Source organism: Theropithecus gelada, chromosome 6, assembly GCF_003255815.1.
Source record: "Theropithecus gelada isolate Dixy chromosome 6, Tgel_1.0, whole genome shotgun sequence".
Lineage (NCBI taxonomy): Eukaryota > Metazoa > Chordata > Mammalia > Primates > Cercopithecidae > Theropithecus > Theropithecus gelada.
In genome coordinates this window covers 140,496,393-140,516,670 of record NC_037673.1, presented here as the reverse complement: position 1 = coordinate 140,516,670, position 20,278 = coordinate 140,496,393, and the positions used below count along the sequence as shown (strand labels likewise).

The 20,278-nt window shown below is 39.2% G+C and overlaps 1 protein-coding gene across 2 annotated transcripts in view; it reads right to left on the bottom strand.

Annotated features, from left to right (window-relative positions):
- Positions 1–20,278, bottom strand: part of KCTD16 (potassium channel tetramerization domain containing 16) — a 318,500-nt gene that overhangs the window by 270,603 nt on the left and 27,619 nt on the right. Inside the window, exons 1-2 of one of the 2 annotated variants that reach the window (XM_025387680.1) lie at positions 6,107–6,873; positions 4,603–5,760 (exon numbers count right to left, since the gene is read on the bottom strand). In XM_025387680.1, the coding sequence (XP_025243465.1) occupies positions 4,603–5,434 (832 nt within the window). In that variant the 5' untranslated portion in view covers positions 5,435–5,760; positions 6,107–6,873. Of the gene's footprint in view, positions 1–4,602; positions 5,761–6,106; positions 6,874–20,278 lie in introns of those variants that run through there. The other variant, XM_025387678.1, reaches the window with a different exon arrangement.

The following is a 20,278-nucleotide window of genomic DNA, read 5'->3' as shown; positions in this document are numbered from 1 at the left end:
GCATCTTAAAGAAATAAGAAAAATTATGCCTGCTGCTTCTGCCCTTTATTATCCAATATCTGCCTGAGCATGGGTCTAAACTGACTTCACAATGAAGTTTTATACTTAAGCTGTGGTTTGTTTTTTATCAGAAATTAAGAAGTTTCAAATCTTAAGAACTACTTTCTTCAGGGTAAAAGGATGCCTGAGCCACAACTATTAAAAGTGCTCTTATGTACAAATACCCCTGGGGAAGGTAACATCATGCCTTGAAAGCATTCTAAGTATAATGACAGAGCAGAATTTTTCCAGATGAGCTTTGATTATGGCATGGGAGAAGGAACTGGAGAGCAGGAGTGACTCAAACAGAAGGAAAGAGGAACAGAAGGAAAGAGGAACAGAAGGAAGTCACAGAGAGAGATGCTGGTGGTGTAGGGACCAAACCTCACATACCTTATGATTCTGGCCACTCTGCTATCCCTGATGTTTCACTTTGAATGTGCCAATACCATATCTCTATAAGTAATAAAAATTGAAATTCTTACAGGTTGAGTATCCCTTACTCAAAATGCCTGAACCGGACATGTTTCAGATTTTGGATTTTTTCAGATTTTATGATATTTGCACATACGTAATGGCGTATCTTGGGGCTAAGACTCAAGTCTGAACATGCAATTCATTTATGTTTTATATGTACATTATACACATAGCCTGAATGTAATCGTATACAATAGTTTTAATAATTGGGACATGAAACAAAGTTTGTGTTGAGTACTTATGTGTGGAATTTTCCACTTGTGGCACCATGCTGGCTCTCAAGAAGTTTTGGATTTTGAATCCTTTTGGATATGGTATTTTTGAATTAGGGATGCTCAACCTGTACTGAGATCTTTCAAATAGCCATGAGAAAAAAAAGCTAGAATCATTTTAGGGTAGATGCATTTCCACCTGTTTTTCTTATGAAAGCACATGCTCTTATTGAAGCTTGTTAAAGTCAATCTTACCTAAATTATTCACAGTGGCCAAAGCATATATTTCTCCCCAATACAAGGTCACACAGCTGAATTATAAGTGGAAGATAATTTCTTGATCTACTTTTTTCCGACAGCCTATCTTAATCAATAATCCTGAAGATATATACTGCATCTAAAAGGCAATTTAGAGACTTCTGTGGAAGCAACTGTAAATTTTAGGAAAATAAGTAAAGAGAAGAAAGGTTAAAATGCACTTACAAGCTGCAATTTGTTGAAAAGATGATGAATCAATGTGTCTGCTTCTATAATTCACAGAATTCAGAGTGTATGTTTTCAGAATAAGTGTCCTATGAATTAACCTCCCTATGTGTGGTGATGTTATCACAGCTTTATTAGAGGCAAATGCCTTTAAATCTTAGTGCTTTCAGGCATTTGGCTGAAGTAACTCACTCATGAGTAGGCTTTTGGAAATGTGCATAATTCTCTCCAACCAAGAACAATCTTCCCACTCTCTCAGGCATCAGAAGATGGCTCTGGAAATAAAGGTTCATTTATTTCCATGCACCTGTCATTTGGTTCCTAAGTGATGTGAATTGTCATTGAGTATCTAGTTCAAAATCAGGATTTGTCTTTTCCAAATTACATAGATCTCATTTTATTTAGAGGTGAATCAAGAAGGCATTTTATGATATTTATCACCTCACCTTCCACATAATGCTTGAAAAGTAATTATTCAGTCAGTTGGGTGGGAAAGGAGTAAAGAAGCCTTCTTATTGTTTTAAATTAAAGCAAAGGACACGTCTAAAATACTTTGTAAGACAATCCCTAGGGTAGACATTTCTTTTCTATGTTCCTGTATCACTCATATTAACTCTTTTAGTTGCAGATAAATGAATCATAATCCATAGCATTTCACCTATATTTTGGTGTGTAAGTGATGTAGACAAACACATTTCTTACCTTCCTCTTAAGCACATAACAAACACCTGTTGACTTTTTCATTGTTCATAGTTCTACGCTAACAAAACACACACTCAAAACCACCTGATAGTGACCATCAACTCTAGGTCCACATGAAAATGTAAATGAGGTAAGAATCTAACTTATTCATGGTTGATAGGTAGATTTCAGTCTACCAAATTTTTCTTGGAAGACTCAGAAGAAAAAATAGGCAAACAGGGAAACAAGAAGTCTCTCCCCATGATTATGAACCATCATGCAATGCACTAATTTCTTGCTGTTTACTTTTTACTGAGATATTGATCCATGCAAAGTGACTCTGCATTATTCCTGTGTTATCAAAAAAGACTGATTGCTTAAACTGTTAATTCCTTAGATGTAAGGAGCGTGTGTGTGTGTGTGTGTGTATATATAATATATGTATGTATGTATATGTATGTATTTCCCCCTAAGCCCAGGAGGAAGTTGAGTTCCTTTGTGAAAAGCATCTTTGCATGCAGCCAACTCCCTGCTTTAGAGCATCTCCCATGGTTTTGGCCCATTAACCCGAGCACAACAGCTTGATGAATTAATGCTTATATAGGCACAGTTGGCAGCTTCTAATTAAATAATTATGGCTAAGCAGCTGCACGGAAGCTGTTACGCACCCTAGAAAGCCAGCTGTCAGTTTTATTGGTCCTAAGACAGAGGAAGAGTTAACACTTAGCTCTGGATGTTGGGTACAAAGGGGAAGCATATCATTTGCAAGATATATGCTGCTGGTATGAAGTTCCTGCGCATTTGTGCTAGCCTGTCCATGGAGAGATGGAGAACAAACTATTCCTCAGCAATCTCTCAGCAATTCAACAAAGAAAGAAGAAATGACATAGTCAGGAGAATGGAGCCTGTCCAGAGCAATCTAAAGGGAAATTGTGTTGGACAGATGAGCCTTTGATGAACACAGAAATGCCACTGGTAGACAAATAAATTTCAGTGTGTCGGTCTCATTTCTGTGAGCAAGTGACTATAAATCCAATGTGGTCTTTCTGGGGGCTATAACTGGTATGTTTTCATTTATGTGGTTGAAGCTTCTTATGATGCTATGTTTTCAAATATTCAAAATTGGAGAACATGGTAAATATTACAAAGCTGCATGGGAACTATCTCTAAGATGTACTTCTCCAAAAAGTTTGGAGAAGATATTTCTTCTTTAGAACGATAGATAATGTCATATTCCTTTATACAAAGCTAAAAAGGCAGAATCTTATCTCTACACTAGTGGGAAATTTACCAAAAGGAAGAAAACAATACCTGTCCACTAGGCTCTAGCATAAAAGAAGATATAGACTGTAGATAAAGGCCACAGATAGGATTAATGAACCAAATGATGTTTGTTATTGCACATCAGTATACTCCTGAACTGATTACTGATTTCATTTTTTTCCACAGGTTGTTCTGGCTATGCAATACGTGTGCCTTCACTTCTCAAAACCAAATGTGTGATAGCTTAGTAGAGAACGACTTGGCTTCCCACTAGCCTCTTCACCAAGGTTTCCAGCACCATTGCCAAATGAATAAACATAACTAAGGAAGAAAACCAGTCCAAGAAAGTCAGTCCTACTTTTATGTTTAAAGAAATTTAGATATTTTAATTCTGAATTCTGGATTTGTTTTAGAATAAGAATACAGGAAATCAAATGTTAACACTGGAAACACATTTCTTGTGGAATTTACTTCACCCAACTCCTGGGCCTGTTGAAAACTGGCAGTTAAAATACAGTACCAAAGAGTGCAGGCTGATTTACTCTTCCTTTCAGAGACCAATGGCTCATAGTTTATAGTTTAGAATAATGCCATATCATAAAATGAGGAATCTGCAGGGTATCTTCATTTAAGCAAATGAACTGACCTCTAAGAACCCCTTACTTAAAAGGCTTCAGTATCATTGTTTCATTTCCTCCCTCTCTGGTTTCCTTTTATGTCAGTAATTCTATCACCTCAGCTGTCTGAAGGTGTTTGTATGTGATTGACAATTCTCAAGGATCTAGTTCCTTTTAGATAGATCTTAAATGAAGTTCAGCTTAATTAAGTCTGCAGTGCAACTCAGGTCTCAGTACAAAAGGCTTCAGAATCAAACAGCAGATTTGTAAAACCCTTAAAAGCAAATTTTAGACTTGGGGGGAGCAGGGGGCCTTTCAGCAGTCTGTACTGCCATCTAGCCAAGACCACATTATTCATGGCAACATCCATTTGTGTTTTCAAAGCCCCTGATGAAAGCAAGTCTTCAGCAACCAGCTTAATAGACCTCAAAGTCCAGCTAAATGAATAGACAGCAGTAATTTTTCCACTGAGTATACCAAGCTCCTATGGACAAACAGCCAAGATGCAATCATCAACCTTACTTTCACAATTCAATATTTGGCAAAAAAAAAGATATACATGCTTGTTTCCATTTTACATATTGCATATACCAACATCATTTGCATCTTGTGATTTTGGAGGCCTTTGAATATTCTGTGACCTCATTGGATAAAAGTTGCCTTAGGTTAATCATGAGAGCTGAATTATAACCTCTAATTCTCTAACTATAACTCAAGAGTTAAAAGAATTCCAAACCATGTTCCTTAGGTATGGACAGAACACACAGACCATATACATTTGCGAAGAGAATTGACACACATAAAAAATTAAAAGAACCCTTTGTACTTACGGTAGAAGACATATTCAGTGTAGCTTGACCAGATCTTGTCATCTGTATATTGGTTGATGAAAGATGCTGTCACCGATGAGTTACAGGCCACCATGTGGAATCCACACTCTGACAACATATCAAAAGCCCTTTCCAGGTGCTTGAATTTGAGATAAAATCTGGAGGTGTATCTTTCTGGGGCTCGATCAGGGTCTCTGCTTTCATTCAAAGTTTCTCCAAAGACTTCTTTTGCCAAGGAAATCCTTCCACAAACCAAAATCCGGGGAACTCTCCGAAACTTGGCATCTGCCTGTCCCTCTCTGCCCAAGGTGCAAGATCCTCTGTAACCCACAGTAATGAAACCCCACTTGCGGTCGGTGGGGAGCAGGGAGGAAGGGGGACAGATTCTTGTGTCGCTTCCTTGGGAGGCATCTTCAAAGTCACTGTGGCAGAATTCATCTGGGCTTTGCTTGATTTCATCAGGGGTCAGGAGTTTGACCAAGTCTGGGAGTTGGAAGTATTCAGCTTCCCTTTTCAGTCTTCCTTTTTCTGGAAAGTGATCAGGCAGGACCACCTGCCTGTCCCTGAGATAGTCCAGAATATAACGGAACAAGAATCCATCTCTGTCAATGAAAAACCTTCCCTTAGAGTCCTTGGCTAGATCATTAGCCGTCTCTCTCTTTGGGGAAAACATTTTCCACAGGAAGGAATGAGGGATGCTTATCAATGTGGAATGGCGAGTAAAATAAACTTGACCCCCAACATTCAGCTCTACTACCTCAGGGAAGGAGTTTGGAACTGCGGCCCCTTGCTCTCGAGGATAATAACGACTACAGTTTCCACTCAGAGCCATTGTCCCTTTCTTCTGCTGCTGCTATTTTGATTTGAAGGTGCAATCCAATGGAGTCACAGCCTTATCCTTTGGATCAACTTGTAAGAAAGGGAAAAGGATGCTAACTTATTAAAAAATGACCTCCTCTTATCCCAGGTTTTTTCCCCCAAGAAAGCAAAATGTATAAGAGTCCACAGGTGAAGTGATGCTGAAAAAGTAGTTTAAACCCGGGATGGTAGATGGTAGTGAGCTGTTACTTCATAGAATATAATCAACTCATCTATATCCAATCTTCCGTCAAGCTCACAGGCAAGGCAGGCCAATTCCCCAGTTACTCAGATGTCCGTCTGAAGGAAAAGAGAAAAATTATTTCCTCAAACCCGGAATGAGTCAGAAAAAGAGAGTCCTCTGGAGAGAGAGAGAGGGAGGGAGGGAAAAACAGAGGGAGGGAGAGAGAGATTATTTTACATAAGCAGCTCTGGAACTACTGATCTCAGTCATTCTTCAATTAAATCATGCTTCTCTCATGCGATTTTGTGTCTACATGTTTATCTATAAGCCTCTGTCTCCAGCAATTAGTATGAAAAACAATTTTACTTGTAAGTCTACCTTAAAAAGAAACATGCAATTTTCAACTTCTAAATGGGGTTTTCTTTCAGCTGAACAGGAAAAGCAATAAGTCTTAGAGCTTACCTTAGTGAGTGCTGGAGACCCAGTTCTTGTGAAAAAATAAAAATAATAATAACCATTTGTAAAGCAATCAGAATCCACAGCCAAACTGAGTCTGGATCTTGTCAAATCCCAAACAGGTAAACGACCGAGGTATCAATGAAAAGTGCCAGAGAGGTGTGCTCTTGGAAGATAACTATTATATGTATGTATTTATATAAATGCCTATTTGTGTTTATGTAAGTATGTAGGTACATATGTATTCACTCCGTATCTTAAGTTAAAACAAGTCACAAAAAAGTTAAACCGTGATGAGAGGAGGTTGGGTTGAAGAAGTAAAGCAGAGAAAATATTCAACCAAAGCTTCCCCGTGGGGGGGGGGAAATGGAAAAAGAAATCTTTGGAAAGGATCCTTAGAAGAGAGTTGCAAGAGGTACCAGGACTTAGAAGCTTTTCAGAAAGCCCAGAAGCAGAAAGATGGAGAGACGTGCCCTGCTGGGGTCCCAGGTAGCCACCCCACCTGCCGGCAAGGGCAAACGGACTCCCATGTTCCCAGCCAGGTGGGAGCCGGTGGGAGCCAGAGGCCAACGCAGCGCAGAGGTGCCGGCGGGGGGCCCGGGGCTCCGGCTTCTCTGGTGGCGGAGCTGGGTGGTTCCACAGTTCCCAGTGCAGTTCGGATGCTGTTGTTTCAGCAGTGCAGGCAAGAAACCATCCAGGGAAATGACTATTACATCATCTTAAAGGAATATGGCTTAGAGGAAGCGGCGGCAGCTCCGAGTCACGTCCTCCTCCGTGACAGGTTGCCAGGACTGCATGGGGACGCCGCGCTCCAGCGGTGGGCACGCGATTGCCGGGCGCGCGGGGCTTGGGGCGGAGACGCAGTGCTGCGCAGCCACTTCCCTCCCTGTCCTGTCCTGGAGTCTGGAGTTTCCAAGGGCCTTTTCATTCTTTCTTGTTTTCACCTCCACCACCATCACCATCCCACAGCAAATCCCCGCCCCCCACCCAAGAGGTAAGTTGTGAGATAAACACAAGTGACTTTTTATTTGAAAAATCTACAAATCTTCCCCCCTCCCCCTTATCCCCTTCCCGCTCACGGAATTCCTGCTGAAGGGCAAATTTCTCTCTAAAGCTTGCTTTAAAACACAGACACGCACACCAAATGACCCCAATGTTCAAACTACAAAGTGGGTTTTTTTTAATCCTTTGATTTAAACCATATACACTCAGATTCTCTCTTTTTTCTTTTCTGTTTCGTCTGCCTGCCACCACAACCCCTAGCAAATAAATAAATAACTATTAATATATACGTAGATGGGTAGATAAATAAACACTCTCTGAAATTAATGATGTTCTTTCTAAATGAAGACATGAAACACTGGCACCCACAGAAAGCCCACAGTTTGCATCCATCCGTAAGTCATTATCTTAGCTTACCTGTAAGAAATTGATACCTGCAACCTTTTTCTGGGGTTGTTTCCTTACTGAGCATCTCTTTGGATGCGCCCCCAGCCCCCTCCCAAGTCATCCCAAGAGGACTCTGGTGGAAGGCACTCCTGCTAAAAGACATTTTACTCCTGTTCCAGAGGGCTCCCTTAAGTGCATCATTAGAGTTTCAGGAAGGCATTTCCAGGGCAACCTAATCCACTAACAAAGTGCTTCCAGTTGAGCCTGCCAGTCAATAATGGCCCAGCCAACAGCTTACAGTAAGTCTGCCATTTCCCCTTTAAAACACCAGTGTCTTAGGGCTCACATCCCTCATAAGAATATAGTGCTTGGTAATGAATAATATATGTGAGGCACACGCCATCCCAAACAATTGCTATTTTTAAAAAGTGAAAACCAAAAATGGAGCTGAACTTAGGAATTATACACATTTTATGAGAAACGTGCTTATTGGCTACTCTTGCCCAAAAAATTAGCTTGAAGATACACCCAACAGTAGGATAAATTAGTTTCTACTTTAACAATCTTTTCTGTCAATAAGCATTGGGTTACTGAACATATTCAGAGCATTAGCCAACATTCCTACATTTGATTATATTTGACTTCATTTCTTTAACTAATGCATTAACCTGTTCTGGCCTCAATCATCAGGATTTTAATGCTGGACCAATCAAGAAGATGTTTGTTATGTGATACACTTATATCGCCATCTAGTGCCCTAAGCTATCAGTGCAGCTCTGTATCTGGCAACAGGGCCAAAACATTTAGATTTTCTTTTATTTTTAAGTTTTTATAGTGATCTAAGTTTCCTTGGCATGCACTGCTCACCATGACAAGAAAATAAATATTTCATTGACATCAGGTCAAAGACAAAATATATCTGAATTCAGACCTATTAAGTACTGATTTTGGTTGTAGTTAAAGTAAGCAAATGTTTTGTTTTCTTTTATTTCTAAGAGAGTAGGCCAGAACGTCATGACAATAGCCTTGGAGCTCAGGTATTAAAACATTGCAGGGGCAGTATGGAAGTAGGTGGAGAAACAGAGTAAGAAAATTAATAATCTTTTAGAGCTAAAAAGGACGTGAGGAATGAAAAATTAACTGTCTCATCTTAGAGATGCAGAACTGAGGAACAGAGAGGGTGAGCACTGCCTCGGGGTCACACAGCGCCAGAGTAGCAGGATGGGCTTTAGACCACTGACTCTTTAGGATAACCCGTGTCCTCGTTTTAACCTTACATATTCCTGAACAGGAATAGAGAGGCGGCAAATTTAAGAAACAAGATTTTTTTGGAAACAACAAATTTCAAGACACTTTCTTGAAATTTGAAACAACAAATTTCAAGATTACTAAACATGCTTTTTAAAAGCATGCCAATAATTAATATTAATTTAAATTGCAAGGTTAAAAGATTTTATAATATAAAAGAATAATATTCTGAATTTTTAAAATGAGGAGTTCTGTTCATTGGTCTGGGTTTAATAGGTTAGATTACTTTTGAGACAAGTAGGTTTGTACCCTTTTTTTGGAAAATGGACTGCCTAGAGCATCTAATAAAACCTAGGAAGTGAACCTATGAGCATAAAAGATTGCATTCACTGTCAAGGCAGACCCTCTCAGGAAAGGCTGAGTAAAAAGAGGAACCAGTGAGGGGCGGGGGTGGGGGGGCATGTAGTTGATGATTCACATAAGCAGAATTCCTCAAATTTTGACTATGAAACTTCTTTTTGAAGTTAGATTACACATACATTCACAGAGACACATGCTGAGAATTGAAAAATGGAAAACATTCACCAGACCACTTTAATCTTGCAACCCATGATTTGATCATACCACCTGAAACATTTTAAATTGGTATTTTTCATAAACACTGTAAATATCCTGTTTTGCACAATTACATTGCATCATATTTTTATACTGTTATGTGCTAAAAGAGTTTATTATAGTAAGCAGTTAAAAATAAACACTAGCTTTGCTAACTCTATTTGGGCATATCTACTCTTTAATCTAAATGGAACCTCAGAAAAGCAAGATGGTCTAGGCCTCCCTTACCTTCTGAGAGATCAGGGGTTTGGTTCAAGATTGACCTGAAGCCCATTCATGTTGGGGTTCAGAGACCTCAGGTTAACATCCCCAGATCTGTACTCCTTCTTCCTTCTTCAGTCTCAGGGATGAAAACGAATGAGAGGTGAGATTAAAAAGATAAAAGATTTGAAGGAAATAAAGCAATACACCACACAAAGAGATTTAAATAGTGCTAGAGTAAGCGAGTGTGTCTCAGGGAAGTTGTCGGTAAGCCCGGCTGTTCGGTGCCTTAACAAGAGGCAAGAAGCCAAGTCTAGGCTGTGAGTGTATTCCTAGCCTTCGTGTCAGCAAATAACACCGCTAGTGTTATTATTCTCTCCTGGCAGCTCTCCACTGAAATACTGTGGGATGGCACTCCCGGACTGAAGGCTGAACAGCATACGGCAACAGATTTCTCTCAGAGGAAGAGCAAGGAAGAATGTTCCATCCTGTTCTTTGTAATATTCAAGCATATAGCAAATCAAGACGTATGTTAGGTAAATTGTGAAATTGATAAAATATGTTTTCGCCTCTGTTTCCTACTTTCACATACACAGCTAAATATTGAAGGGTATATTCTCAAAAGGACTATTTTAATTTTGAAATAATGTGATCACTCTCTACGTTCTCACCCCTAACACATCCTTAAGTTTTCCCTGCCCTCAAGCAGATAGCTTTCATGCTGACAGCCTTCACTATTAGGGAGGAAACAGATCTCGTACACTTACTTATGCTAAGATGCTGCACACTCATGGTGTTATGTGCTCCCAAGGACTCCTGCATTATCACCATTATCTTAATAGCTGCTGTTTATGGAGGGCTGACCATCAAGTCCTCACCACAGTCAGTCGTTACTCCTCTTCCAGCTCTGCCTGGCTGGCCTTGTGACTTTGAACAGGAGACTCACGTCTCTGAGCCAGGGTATGGTGGCAATAAGAAGACCTGCCTCCCAGGTGTGTTGCGTGGACTAAATACGAAGATGCATGTAAGCTCTCTGGCACATTCCATGGCTTTCAGCAAGTGCTTAATAAATGTCGTTAGCGTTCATGCTAGTGGTTTAAAATATCTGTATTCATTGTTGTTAAACTCCAATTGAGGCATAAAGAAATTACAAAAGATGCCCAAACATAGAAATTGAGTTCTACATCCAAAATCGTTACTGTTTCCAGTATGAAAATTCAGGTTAAGACCATTGCTTGTTATAAATGTATTTATTATTCATGGGGGAATTTCAGGATTTGGTTGGGGAGATGGGGTGGCAGAGTGGGGAACTGAAAATAATCGGGATCCCAGTGATTAAAAATGAAAATGCCACTATCTTTTGCCAGACAAGATTATTTCCCTGGTACCCTTTCATTTATACTACATGGATTTATTAAGTGCCTATGTTGTGTCCAGCACAGTGCTAGGTAGTTGAGATGCAAAGCCAAATTTGATATAATATCTGACTCAAACACTCACATGCAACTGCACACACAAACTCAAAATCCTACCAATGGGGGAAAAAAATTAAAGTTACATTGCCTGGGTATGGTAGCTCGCACCTGTAATTCCAGCGCTTTGGGAGGATGATGTGGGAAGACTGTTTAAGGCCAAGAGTTTGAGACCAGGCTGGGCAACAGCAAATCCCTGTCTCTACAAAAATAAATTAATAAATAGAAAAATTAGCCTGGTGTGGTGGTGCATTCCTGTAGTCCCAGCTACTTGGGAGGCTGAGGTGGGAGGATAGCTTGAGTCTCAAGTTCAAGGGTGCAATGAGCTATGATGGTGCCTCTGCACACCAGCCTGGGCAACAGAGTGAGACTCTACCTCAAAAAGAAAACAAAGTTATAGATTCTTGGGCACTGCCTTTTATTTTCAGAAATATCCCTAGTGCTATATTTGGCCTTTGGTGTTACATAGTTCACATATGATTTTGACAAACCATTTAACCTCAGATGGCCTCTGCTTCCATATCTATGAAATGGAACTGTTTCCCCTTAAAGACGTATCATGACCAACGATAAAATAAAGACAAAATGCAGCTATCAAAACTTCAGACATTCTAGGAAGTAATTTGCTATGTAAAAAACAGATGAAGAAGGCAGCAAGCAGCCATCTTTCTTGTTAACGTAAAGCCTTACAAGAAAGAATTTGGATTAGACTTGTATAATCTAAAAGTTGGGAGTGGAGATCCTTCGAGGTCATCCACTGCAGCCTCAGATTCAGATAAAAGCTTCATAGCAGATGTTCAGCCAAGTCATTTCTCTCACAGTTTCTCCTTGAAAATACTCCTGATTTCCACTGTCATAAAATACAAATGAAAGCAAAAGCTGTCTTTATCACCATCGTGCCTCTGAACAGGAGTCTATAGGACAAAGTTCTTCTCAGTGAACTATAATTTTGAGATTTGATCTTTAAAAAAATTTATGCTACCTGAAAACAAAAGTACTGCTCTTCAGGCATAAAGGCAACATTATTGACTAGATTCACAGGGTCTAAAGTTTTTGCAGTGTGCATGTATGTGAGTGTGTATGGAAGTATACATTTCTGTAGTAGGTACAGATGTGAAGTCACATTTTAAATTTGTCTTTGAAACGAGGAAGCACTTTGGGAGGCAGAAGTGGGGGGATCATGAGGTCAGGAGATCCAGACCATTCTGGCCAACATGGTGAAACCCTGTTTCTACTTACATACAAAAAATTAGTCAGGTGTCATGGTACGCACTTGTAGTCCCAGCTACAGGAGGCTGAGGCAGGGGAATCGCTTGAACCCGGGAGGCAGAGATTGCAATGAGCGGAGATCATGCCCCTGCACTCCAGCCTGGTGACAAAGCAAGACTCCATCTCAAAAAAAAAAAAAAAAAAAACAAACAACAAAAAAAAAAAACAGGAAGCTATTCTGGAAAAAATGGTCAAAGTCAGGAGTGTACAATTTGGCCATGAAGTCAAGTAAAGCCACATACGTGTTTTAAAACTGTAATCTCATCAGCATGAAGCCTAACCAACAGAAATATACTTATTTCTGAAAATGAGTTGGCAAATGAAAAACATAGCTACACAATTAGCTGCACAATTCTCAAACAATTGGTTTTACTAAATACACATGCACTATTTTACGAATAGCCCTAAAAACAAGAGGCCTACCTTGCTTGCCTCCCCTGAAATCCTTCCCCTACAGGGTGTTGATCCATGTCCTGTTACTATCTGTATGATGTGTGTTAGCTACATTGTATTACACATGTTGGTGGAGTCCTCATTATGTCTGCTCTGTTTGCTATGTAATATATCTCTCGGTAAACGAGTAGTGTAAGTTGCAAGCCAGTAATTATCAACCTTTTATCTCCATCTTTCCAAAGGCATCTTTGTTGTCTTTCCATAATATGCAACGATACAAATGGAATGAAATCAGAATTCACTTAGGTATTAGGTTCAAAAATATTTATTTTTTAAAAAATCTTCCAGAATTTGCAATAATAAATATATCAATTGTCTTTAGAGTGCATTTAAATTTTTTCTAAATAGTTTTATATATGTATAAATGGAATTTGTGGAATCCCCTGAAGCACCTTAAGGAAATAAGAGTTTTAAAATCCTGGTTGTAAAGAAAAGGAACAGGTTTTAGAATCAGGCAGAACAGAGTTTGAAAGAGGTACCTACCAGCTATATAAACATGAGCAAACACTTTACTCTCTTATGCTGTTGATGTGACCGATCCCTTTTCTGAAAGCCTGGCTCTCCCTTGTAGGAGAGGAATAGGAGAAAGGAAAGTGATACTAGGAACTTTAAGCATATTTGCCCTTGGAGACTGATAATTAGTTCATTTAAAAACAGGACTTCTGACTTGGAAAGAATCTACACCTTTCAAAGGATGATGAACAGAAGAAAGTGAATGAACAGGCTGGCTCATTCAAAAGAGATCACATCATCTTACAGTGATTCAGCACAGTCACTTTGGTATAGCAATTGTTTGTAGAAGGCGTTTTTCACAAATAAATCCAAACATGTCATACTCTTAGGCTGAAATGAATCTTACCAGTGGCATCTGCAGATGGGGAACAGCAGGAAGAAAGAAGGGCAAACACTAAATAACAAATGGAAAGATTTAGCTCAAGGAGCAAAATTGAATTGTTTTATTAGAAGACTTGAGGACTCAAAGCTGAGAATTGAAGATATGCTCTGAATACCACTTTCGTCCCTTCCCTTTTGAATTATTTGCAAGAAATCCATGGGGCAGGGGTCATTCTTGGTACCCTCAAGCACAAGGTCTGGCATCTGAGAGATGCTCAATTAACGTTTGTTTAATTCAATTGCAGAACCAAGGTCGATATCCTCAGAATGGCCCAGTGAAACAATTAAAAAGCTGATAAGGTCACATCAGATGGAGTTGTTGGTTAGGAATATAAGGTAGTTGATTCCAGTTTATTTCTCAAACATTGAGTTCTACATGCTAGCAGGGATCTTTCCATTTGGTCGGGTCCCAGAGAAATAAGCTGACTGCAAAAACCACCCTCTCTTATCCCACTACTACAAAGAGGTCATTCATGTCTTCAATGTCGGGTCAAATTGGAATGGAAAAAAGAAAAACCATTAAAAGAAACACTACTGAAAGAGTAAGAGATCAGAGTTTTCGGTTTCAAAATTTCACTGACACCAGTTTCTTAAAAGACTCATGTCTACGCCTGTTGCCAAACAAATTAATAAAATTAACTGACCCAATTGCCAGGCAATTCTACATGCATTTTCTAGCTTAATTCCTAAAACAATTCTGAAATGCTAGCATTGTGGGGAGAATAAAAGAGCCTCCAAGAGGTTGAGTAACCAGCAGCGGATCACACCAAACTTGTCTGATTCCGAGGTCCTTTTTAACTACACCCAACTTATTTGGGCATATAGTTTATTTTATTAAATATCCTCACTGTGTATCCAATATATTTTGGTTTGGCATCACACAGAACAACACAATCCAGCATAGATCACCACTATATCCCCAGTCGCAGTTCAGTGCCAGGCTCGGAGTAAGCACTCTGTACATATTTGTTAAGGGGTTGTGAGAATGAACAAGCAAATGAATAAATGACAGAACAGACCACCAATTAGGGCAGTGGTATCCAGAAGTTTCAGCTGGATACAGCGAGCATGTGATCTAAGAGTGTAGCATATCTAATTTTCTTTACTGAAATGTTGGTTCCAAATGTGAAACATGAAATGTTTATGAATAGAGCATCAGAGAACTGACCCTTCATGAATCCAAAAGGATAAGTAATATATATGTTTATGTTCCAGAATTTAAAAGCTTATAGAAATAAGACATTGCTTTTAGGATAAGAATTTATATCAAAACAATAAAATTCTAGTTTTTATCTTTTTTAAGTGCTTATATGCTTGAAAACTATGATTTACTGAAAAAGTATTTTGGCAAGGTACCAGACAATTCTAATCCAACTATTTTATGCATCAGTTACTCTGCATTCTTCCCAAACATGTGTGTAGGGTGGGTTATGGAGTTAGAATGCCTGATAATGATTGACCTACATAGACACACATACTGGGCACAAGATTTAAGGGGCCAAAGCACATAATTCAAATACGAGGTAGGAAACATCACCTTTTTTGCTGTACAATGCAGATTTGCACAGCTTCTGCCAAGGAAATTGCATGTTACCTTTACAGACAATGATCTGAGCCTCAAGCACATCTCACAATTACCCTAGGGGTCTCTCAAAATGACAGGCTGGTACCATTGCAATGTGCAGTTCCAATGGCTGCCAGAGGACATCGGACAATTGTTTGAAATGGAGCCAGTGTTGTATATCTTCCTGATAAATCTGGTTGACATTCATCAGGAAAAAGAATGCCTATGAACAAATGGAGTGACACAAAAAAAGATTTATGTATCAGATAGATACTGGATTCAACCTGGTGTCCCTTGAACAATCTCTTGAATTTTTCATATCTTTAAATGAGGTCTTGAGAATAGTTACACACATTCGTGTTGTTGATGTGCAGGACATAGAAGCTACAATTACTCCTGGATAGGACATATAAAACAATTATAAATTCAGATTAAAAATTAGATGAAAGGGCTAGGGATGGAGAAATAATAAATGCTTTATTTGCACCAAAGACAGTAATAAAATCCCTTCCTTTTATTGCCATTTGGTCCAAGGTCATTTATACCTATAAGGCTAAAGAAAGAAAAAGTAACTGCCCAATGGAAGTGACAGATGGAGTTTTATTATTGTGAGGCACTGACAATAATAAAAGGGCTTCACAACAGTAAAAAGTCACTTCTCTTCAAGAAAAAACAAGATCACCTGCAGAGCCACTGGCCAATCAGAGTCAACATAGAGTCCTTCCCTAGAGCCCCACATAGTAATGACAGCTAAGATTGCTGAAGTCCAACAAAATACATTTTGAGCCCCTTTAAAATGTTTTGTCCATGTCTCTTATTACTATTCATTTACTCAAATATGTATGTATCTATTTGTACAAGGAACTATGTTAAGCTTTATAAAGGATGTAATAGTGAATCAAACATGAGTGTTACTTTCACTAAGTTTATAATAGGGAAAACACTCTGTGTCTGACTTGGAGACAACTCGCACACAGGAGAAAGTGATGACTGCTGCTAAGAGAACTAGAAAAAGTTCTGTGAGAGAAACAGAGCAACCAAAGACAAAGTCATTTTTTGAAACTCTAAGAAACATCATGCCTAGAACAAAGTGCCCATTAATAAATTATTGATGAACTAAAGAAAGTGCCACTTTGCATTACTATACATTTACTGGTATGAAGTCAGAGAGGCACTCATTTAGAATTCATTTAGAGCTGTTCCAGACAGGGCTGATTCATTAGAGTGCTGATGATCTCAGAAATATTTTATATGTGTATATAAATGTAAGTCCGTTGCAGCACTCTACTGTACAGCTAATTCGTATTTGGTTCTCAGCCAGTGGAGACTAAGAGCCATTTGAGTGGCCCTTCCCTCTCCATTTGTTGACTCCACCAGCTCCCTCTTTCTCTGGTTCCTAGTGTGCCAGTGAACGCAGAAGCTCAAGATGGCTGACAAAAGGTGACCAAGCAACAGTGCTGGAGATTCTGCAAAAATCATGAAAGCTGCTGGAAGGTAGCAAGCAGGTTGCACTGCAACAGCCTCAGATGTCCCTAAGGAGGTGGTCTAAGAAACCCAGATCAGCAGACATTTGTTGCCTGGTAGAAATCCTTTGAGATTTTGAAGGGCCAACATAAGCCTTGCAGCAACCCAGAAAGATATGAAAGGTAAATAGAAGAAATCTTTAGCCAAAGGCACATATAGCATCAATTTAGTTAATGTGATAATTTCCAGGAAGAGGTTCCCTCATGCTAACAGGGTATGACTATAGTTTAACATTGGGGGATGGTGGTAAAGGAGGATTCCAAGCACTGTTTCTATTTCAGATACACAGGGAGTCCTGTAATGAAGGATATCCTAAGGGTCTGGGGAAGCTGACGGTGTAAGCAACGATTCTTTTAGGCAATTTGTGACACAAAGGAGATCTAATAAAATCTTGAAAAAATAACAAGTTACTTTTGATCAGCACAAAATGACAACTTTGAAGGATCTGTGGTCACCTTTAATTACTGCAAATAAACTTTTCCTTAAGTTAATCTAATAGTCACAAATTCATAGCATTCACAAAAAATATCAAAACACAATTTAAGTACTAAAAATGATTATTTCTCACACGGAGAAGCAATGAAGCATCACGGCTAAAAGGGTGGGCTTTGGGATCAGAGAGTCCTGGGGTCAAATCCCACCTCCATTATTTACCAGCTTGGAAAGTTACATACATCTGAGCCTCAGTTTTCTCATCTGCACAACAGGAGTAATAATTGTACTTCCTATACAGAGTTTTGTGAGAACTAAATAAACAATGCATGTTGAGTCCTTAGTTCACTAACTGGCCCATAGTAAATGCTCAACAAATGTAGCATTTGCTATTACAAACACATTGCTTCGTGTCTTTTTAGAAATGAATTCTCCCCTTCCCCAGACTGTTCTAGATTATTAGCTCCACAAGAGCTCAGGGTAGAGTCACATCACTAACATTGGCCAATCCTTACTCTGGACCCCTTACAGATGTGAAGGGAAGGAAACAGAGCAGTCACATAAATCTCCCTCGTGGATGCAGTGCCTCCTACTGAGAGGTGGTTTGGATAAATCAAAGAGCATTATACAGCAGTGTTGTAATGTTTCTTGTATGGATAACACATTTTCTACTTGACAAGTTATCAGTGTCACCATCTCTGGCCCCATAAGCTCCAGAGCTTGCTCCTCATTTGTTAGATGTCACTTGTCCCAGCATGGTGCTTTATATACAAGGATATCTGAGCAAAAGTCTGCACATTTTTAATGTTCTCTTCTTTCTTTGCAAATATTCCCCTTGTTGACCTAATTCAGTCTCAGTGAACCATCATCACTGTATGCAAATGACTGCAACATCTAAATGCTTGGCCTTGCTTTCTTCCCAACTTCCATACACCTGCTGGGCATCTTTACAGGGATCTACCAGCACCTTACACTGGAGTCCAAAGCTAAATATCTGTTTTCCACTCTCATCTTTTTCATTTCCAAGTTCTCCTTCTGTGTTAAGAGCATGACAGGTTTCTCAGTCCAAGTGAAAATCCATCATCTGACCCCTCCCTTTCCATTGGCACCCAACACTCAATAATTAAATCTACCCACTTTCTCTACTATACTTCTTTCAGATATCTCTTCTCTTCACTTCCATTTGTCATACCTTTGTGCTTTGCCTTTTACCCAAATTTGACTAGGAAATAATTACGGAACACTTACCATGAGCCAGGCACAACACTAAGCTATAAGCTCTATGTGTTGGGGATCCAGAAACAAAGTAGACCAGCTCTTTGCCATCATGGAACTTCCATTAAAGGCGAGAAACACAGATAATAAACAAATAAATAAATAAATGAGCAAGATAATTTCAAATAGTGAAATTAGCTATGAATAAAATAGAATAGGTAATATTTTTAAAAATACCTTGTTTGGGGGCAAGAAGAAGAGGATTGGTACTGCAGGCTGAGACTCTGGGGAGGGGAGCCAGCTATGTGAAATGCTGGGAACAGTGTGCTCTAGTCAGGTGGAATGGCAAGAGCAAAGGCTCAGCTGTCTGAGGTGAAACTAAGCTTGGCTTGTTCAAGGATCCAAGAAAGCCAGCAAGTTGGATCCCAGTGAGCAAGGGTGAGAGTGCAGGTCTGAGAAGCAGGCAGGGACCAAACCATAGATTTCATTCTATGTGTTATGGGAAGTCATTGGGAATTTAAAGTTAGATGTGACATGTTCTGGTTTGCTTACTTTTTAAAAGGTGACTTTGGCTGATATGGGGATAATAGATTGTCAGGGAAACACAATTAGTTGTAGGGAGATCAGTGGGGAGAATTTGCAGGAATTTAGTGATATATGATGATGTCTCAGACTAGAGTGAAGTAGAATAAATGAGGAAAAGCTGGTGAGGATTTTGGGGATACAGGTGTTGGTATTTCTATATGGACCTGTTAATGTTCTCCCTCCTTTCAAGTTTTTTCATCTCAGTTCATTTGACATAAAGCTAACAGTGTCCTCTTTCTAAAGATGCCATTCTTTGCCCAGATATCTTAATTGGCTCCCAACTGCTCACAGAATAAACTCCAAAGTCCTTGGTGTATATTCAAAGCTCTCTGCTATCTGGCCTCACCTTCTTTAGAGTTCCATACAAATGGGCTTATAGGGAAAGGGAAAAAATGGTTACAGAGATACTCCAAAGTTCTGAGATAAATCATTTCACAAATAGTGATATTCACAGAAAGTGGTGCTGGTTTTGGATGTGTGAAGGCCAGTATTCACAGCTCTTCAACTGCTCTTAAAATCTGAAAGGTTCTGTCATAAATGAAAGAGCCACAGTGCCTCAACCAGTGGCTTGCTTTAACTTCCAAGGGAAGAAATAGGAAAGCTCTAGGAACCAGAAGAAACCATGTAGCCCCTTAGAACACAAATAAATAGATGAATTAATTGATTTTGTTATGATCCTTGGCTTCATTCGTTCCCTGGTCTAAAATCAATCTCCCATTATAATGCAATTGAAGTGAAACCTCACAACAAAATGTAATGATCAAGCGAACTATAAAAAGGCGGAACGTAATAGAATGAAATTGTGTATCACATGGACCATATGATTTCCTTTCTCTTCTGTCTTAAGTAAGCATTTCTTGGAAATCAAAAATTCATGTCAAGATCATCAAACCAGACTTGAGACATCATCAGGATTAACAACCTAGAGTAACAGAAGGGGGCAGTGTTATCACAGTCTCTTGCATCCACCTGAAAGCTTGAAGAAGAGAAACTGAAAGTTACCCTGAGTAACACTGTTCACTTACCTAGCATCCTGAACTGAGTCCCAATTTCAATTACTCATTTCTTTCCACTTGTAAAGTCTTAAACTCCCAAAGTCAGCAATGAGATGCCCCCTTTGGTCTACCAACTTGACATACCCTGCCAAGCCCTATGAGAAACTGATCCCTTCTCACTGTAGCCTCAAGAAATGCAAGCCTGTCTCTACATTTACCTTCATTATTAATTATTCTGCCTTTTACAGAATGAATGGTGAAAGAAATTCACTTGTATTGACCATATAAGAAAAATACTTTCTATTTAACATGTTCTCATCAG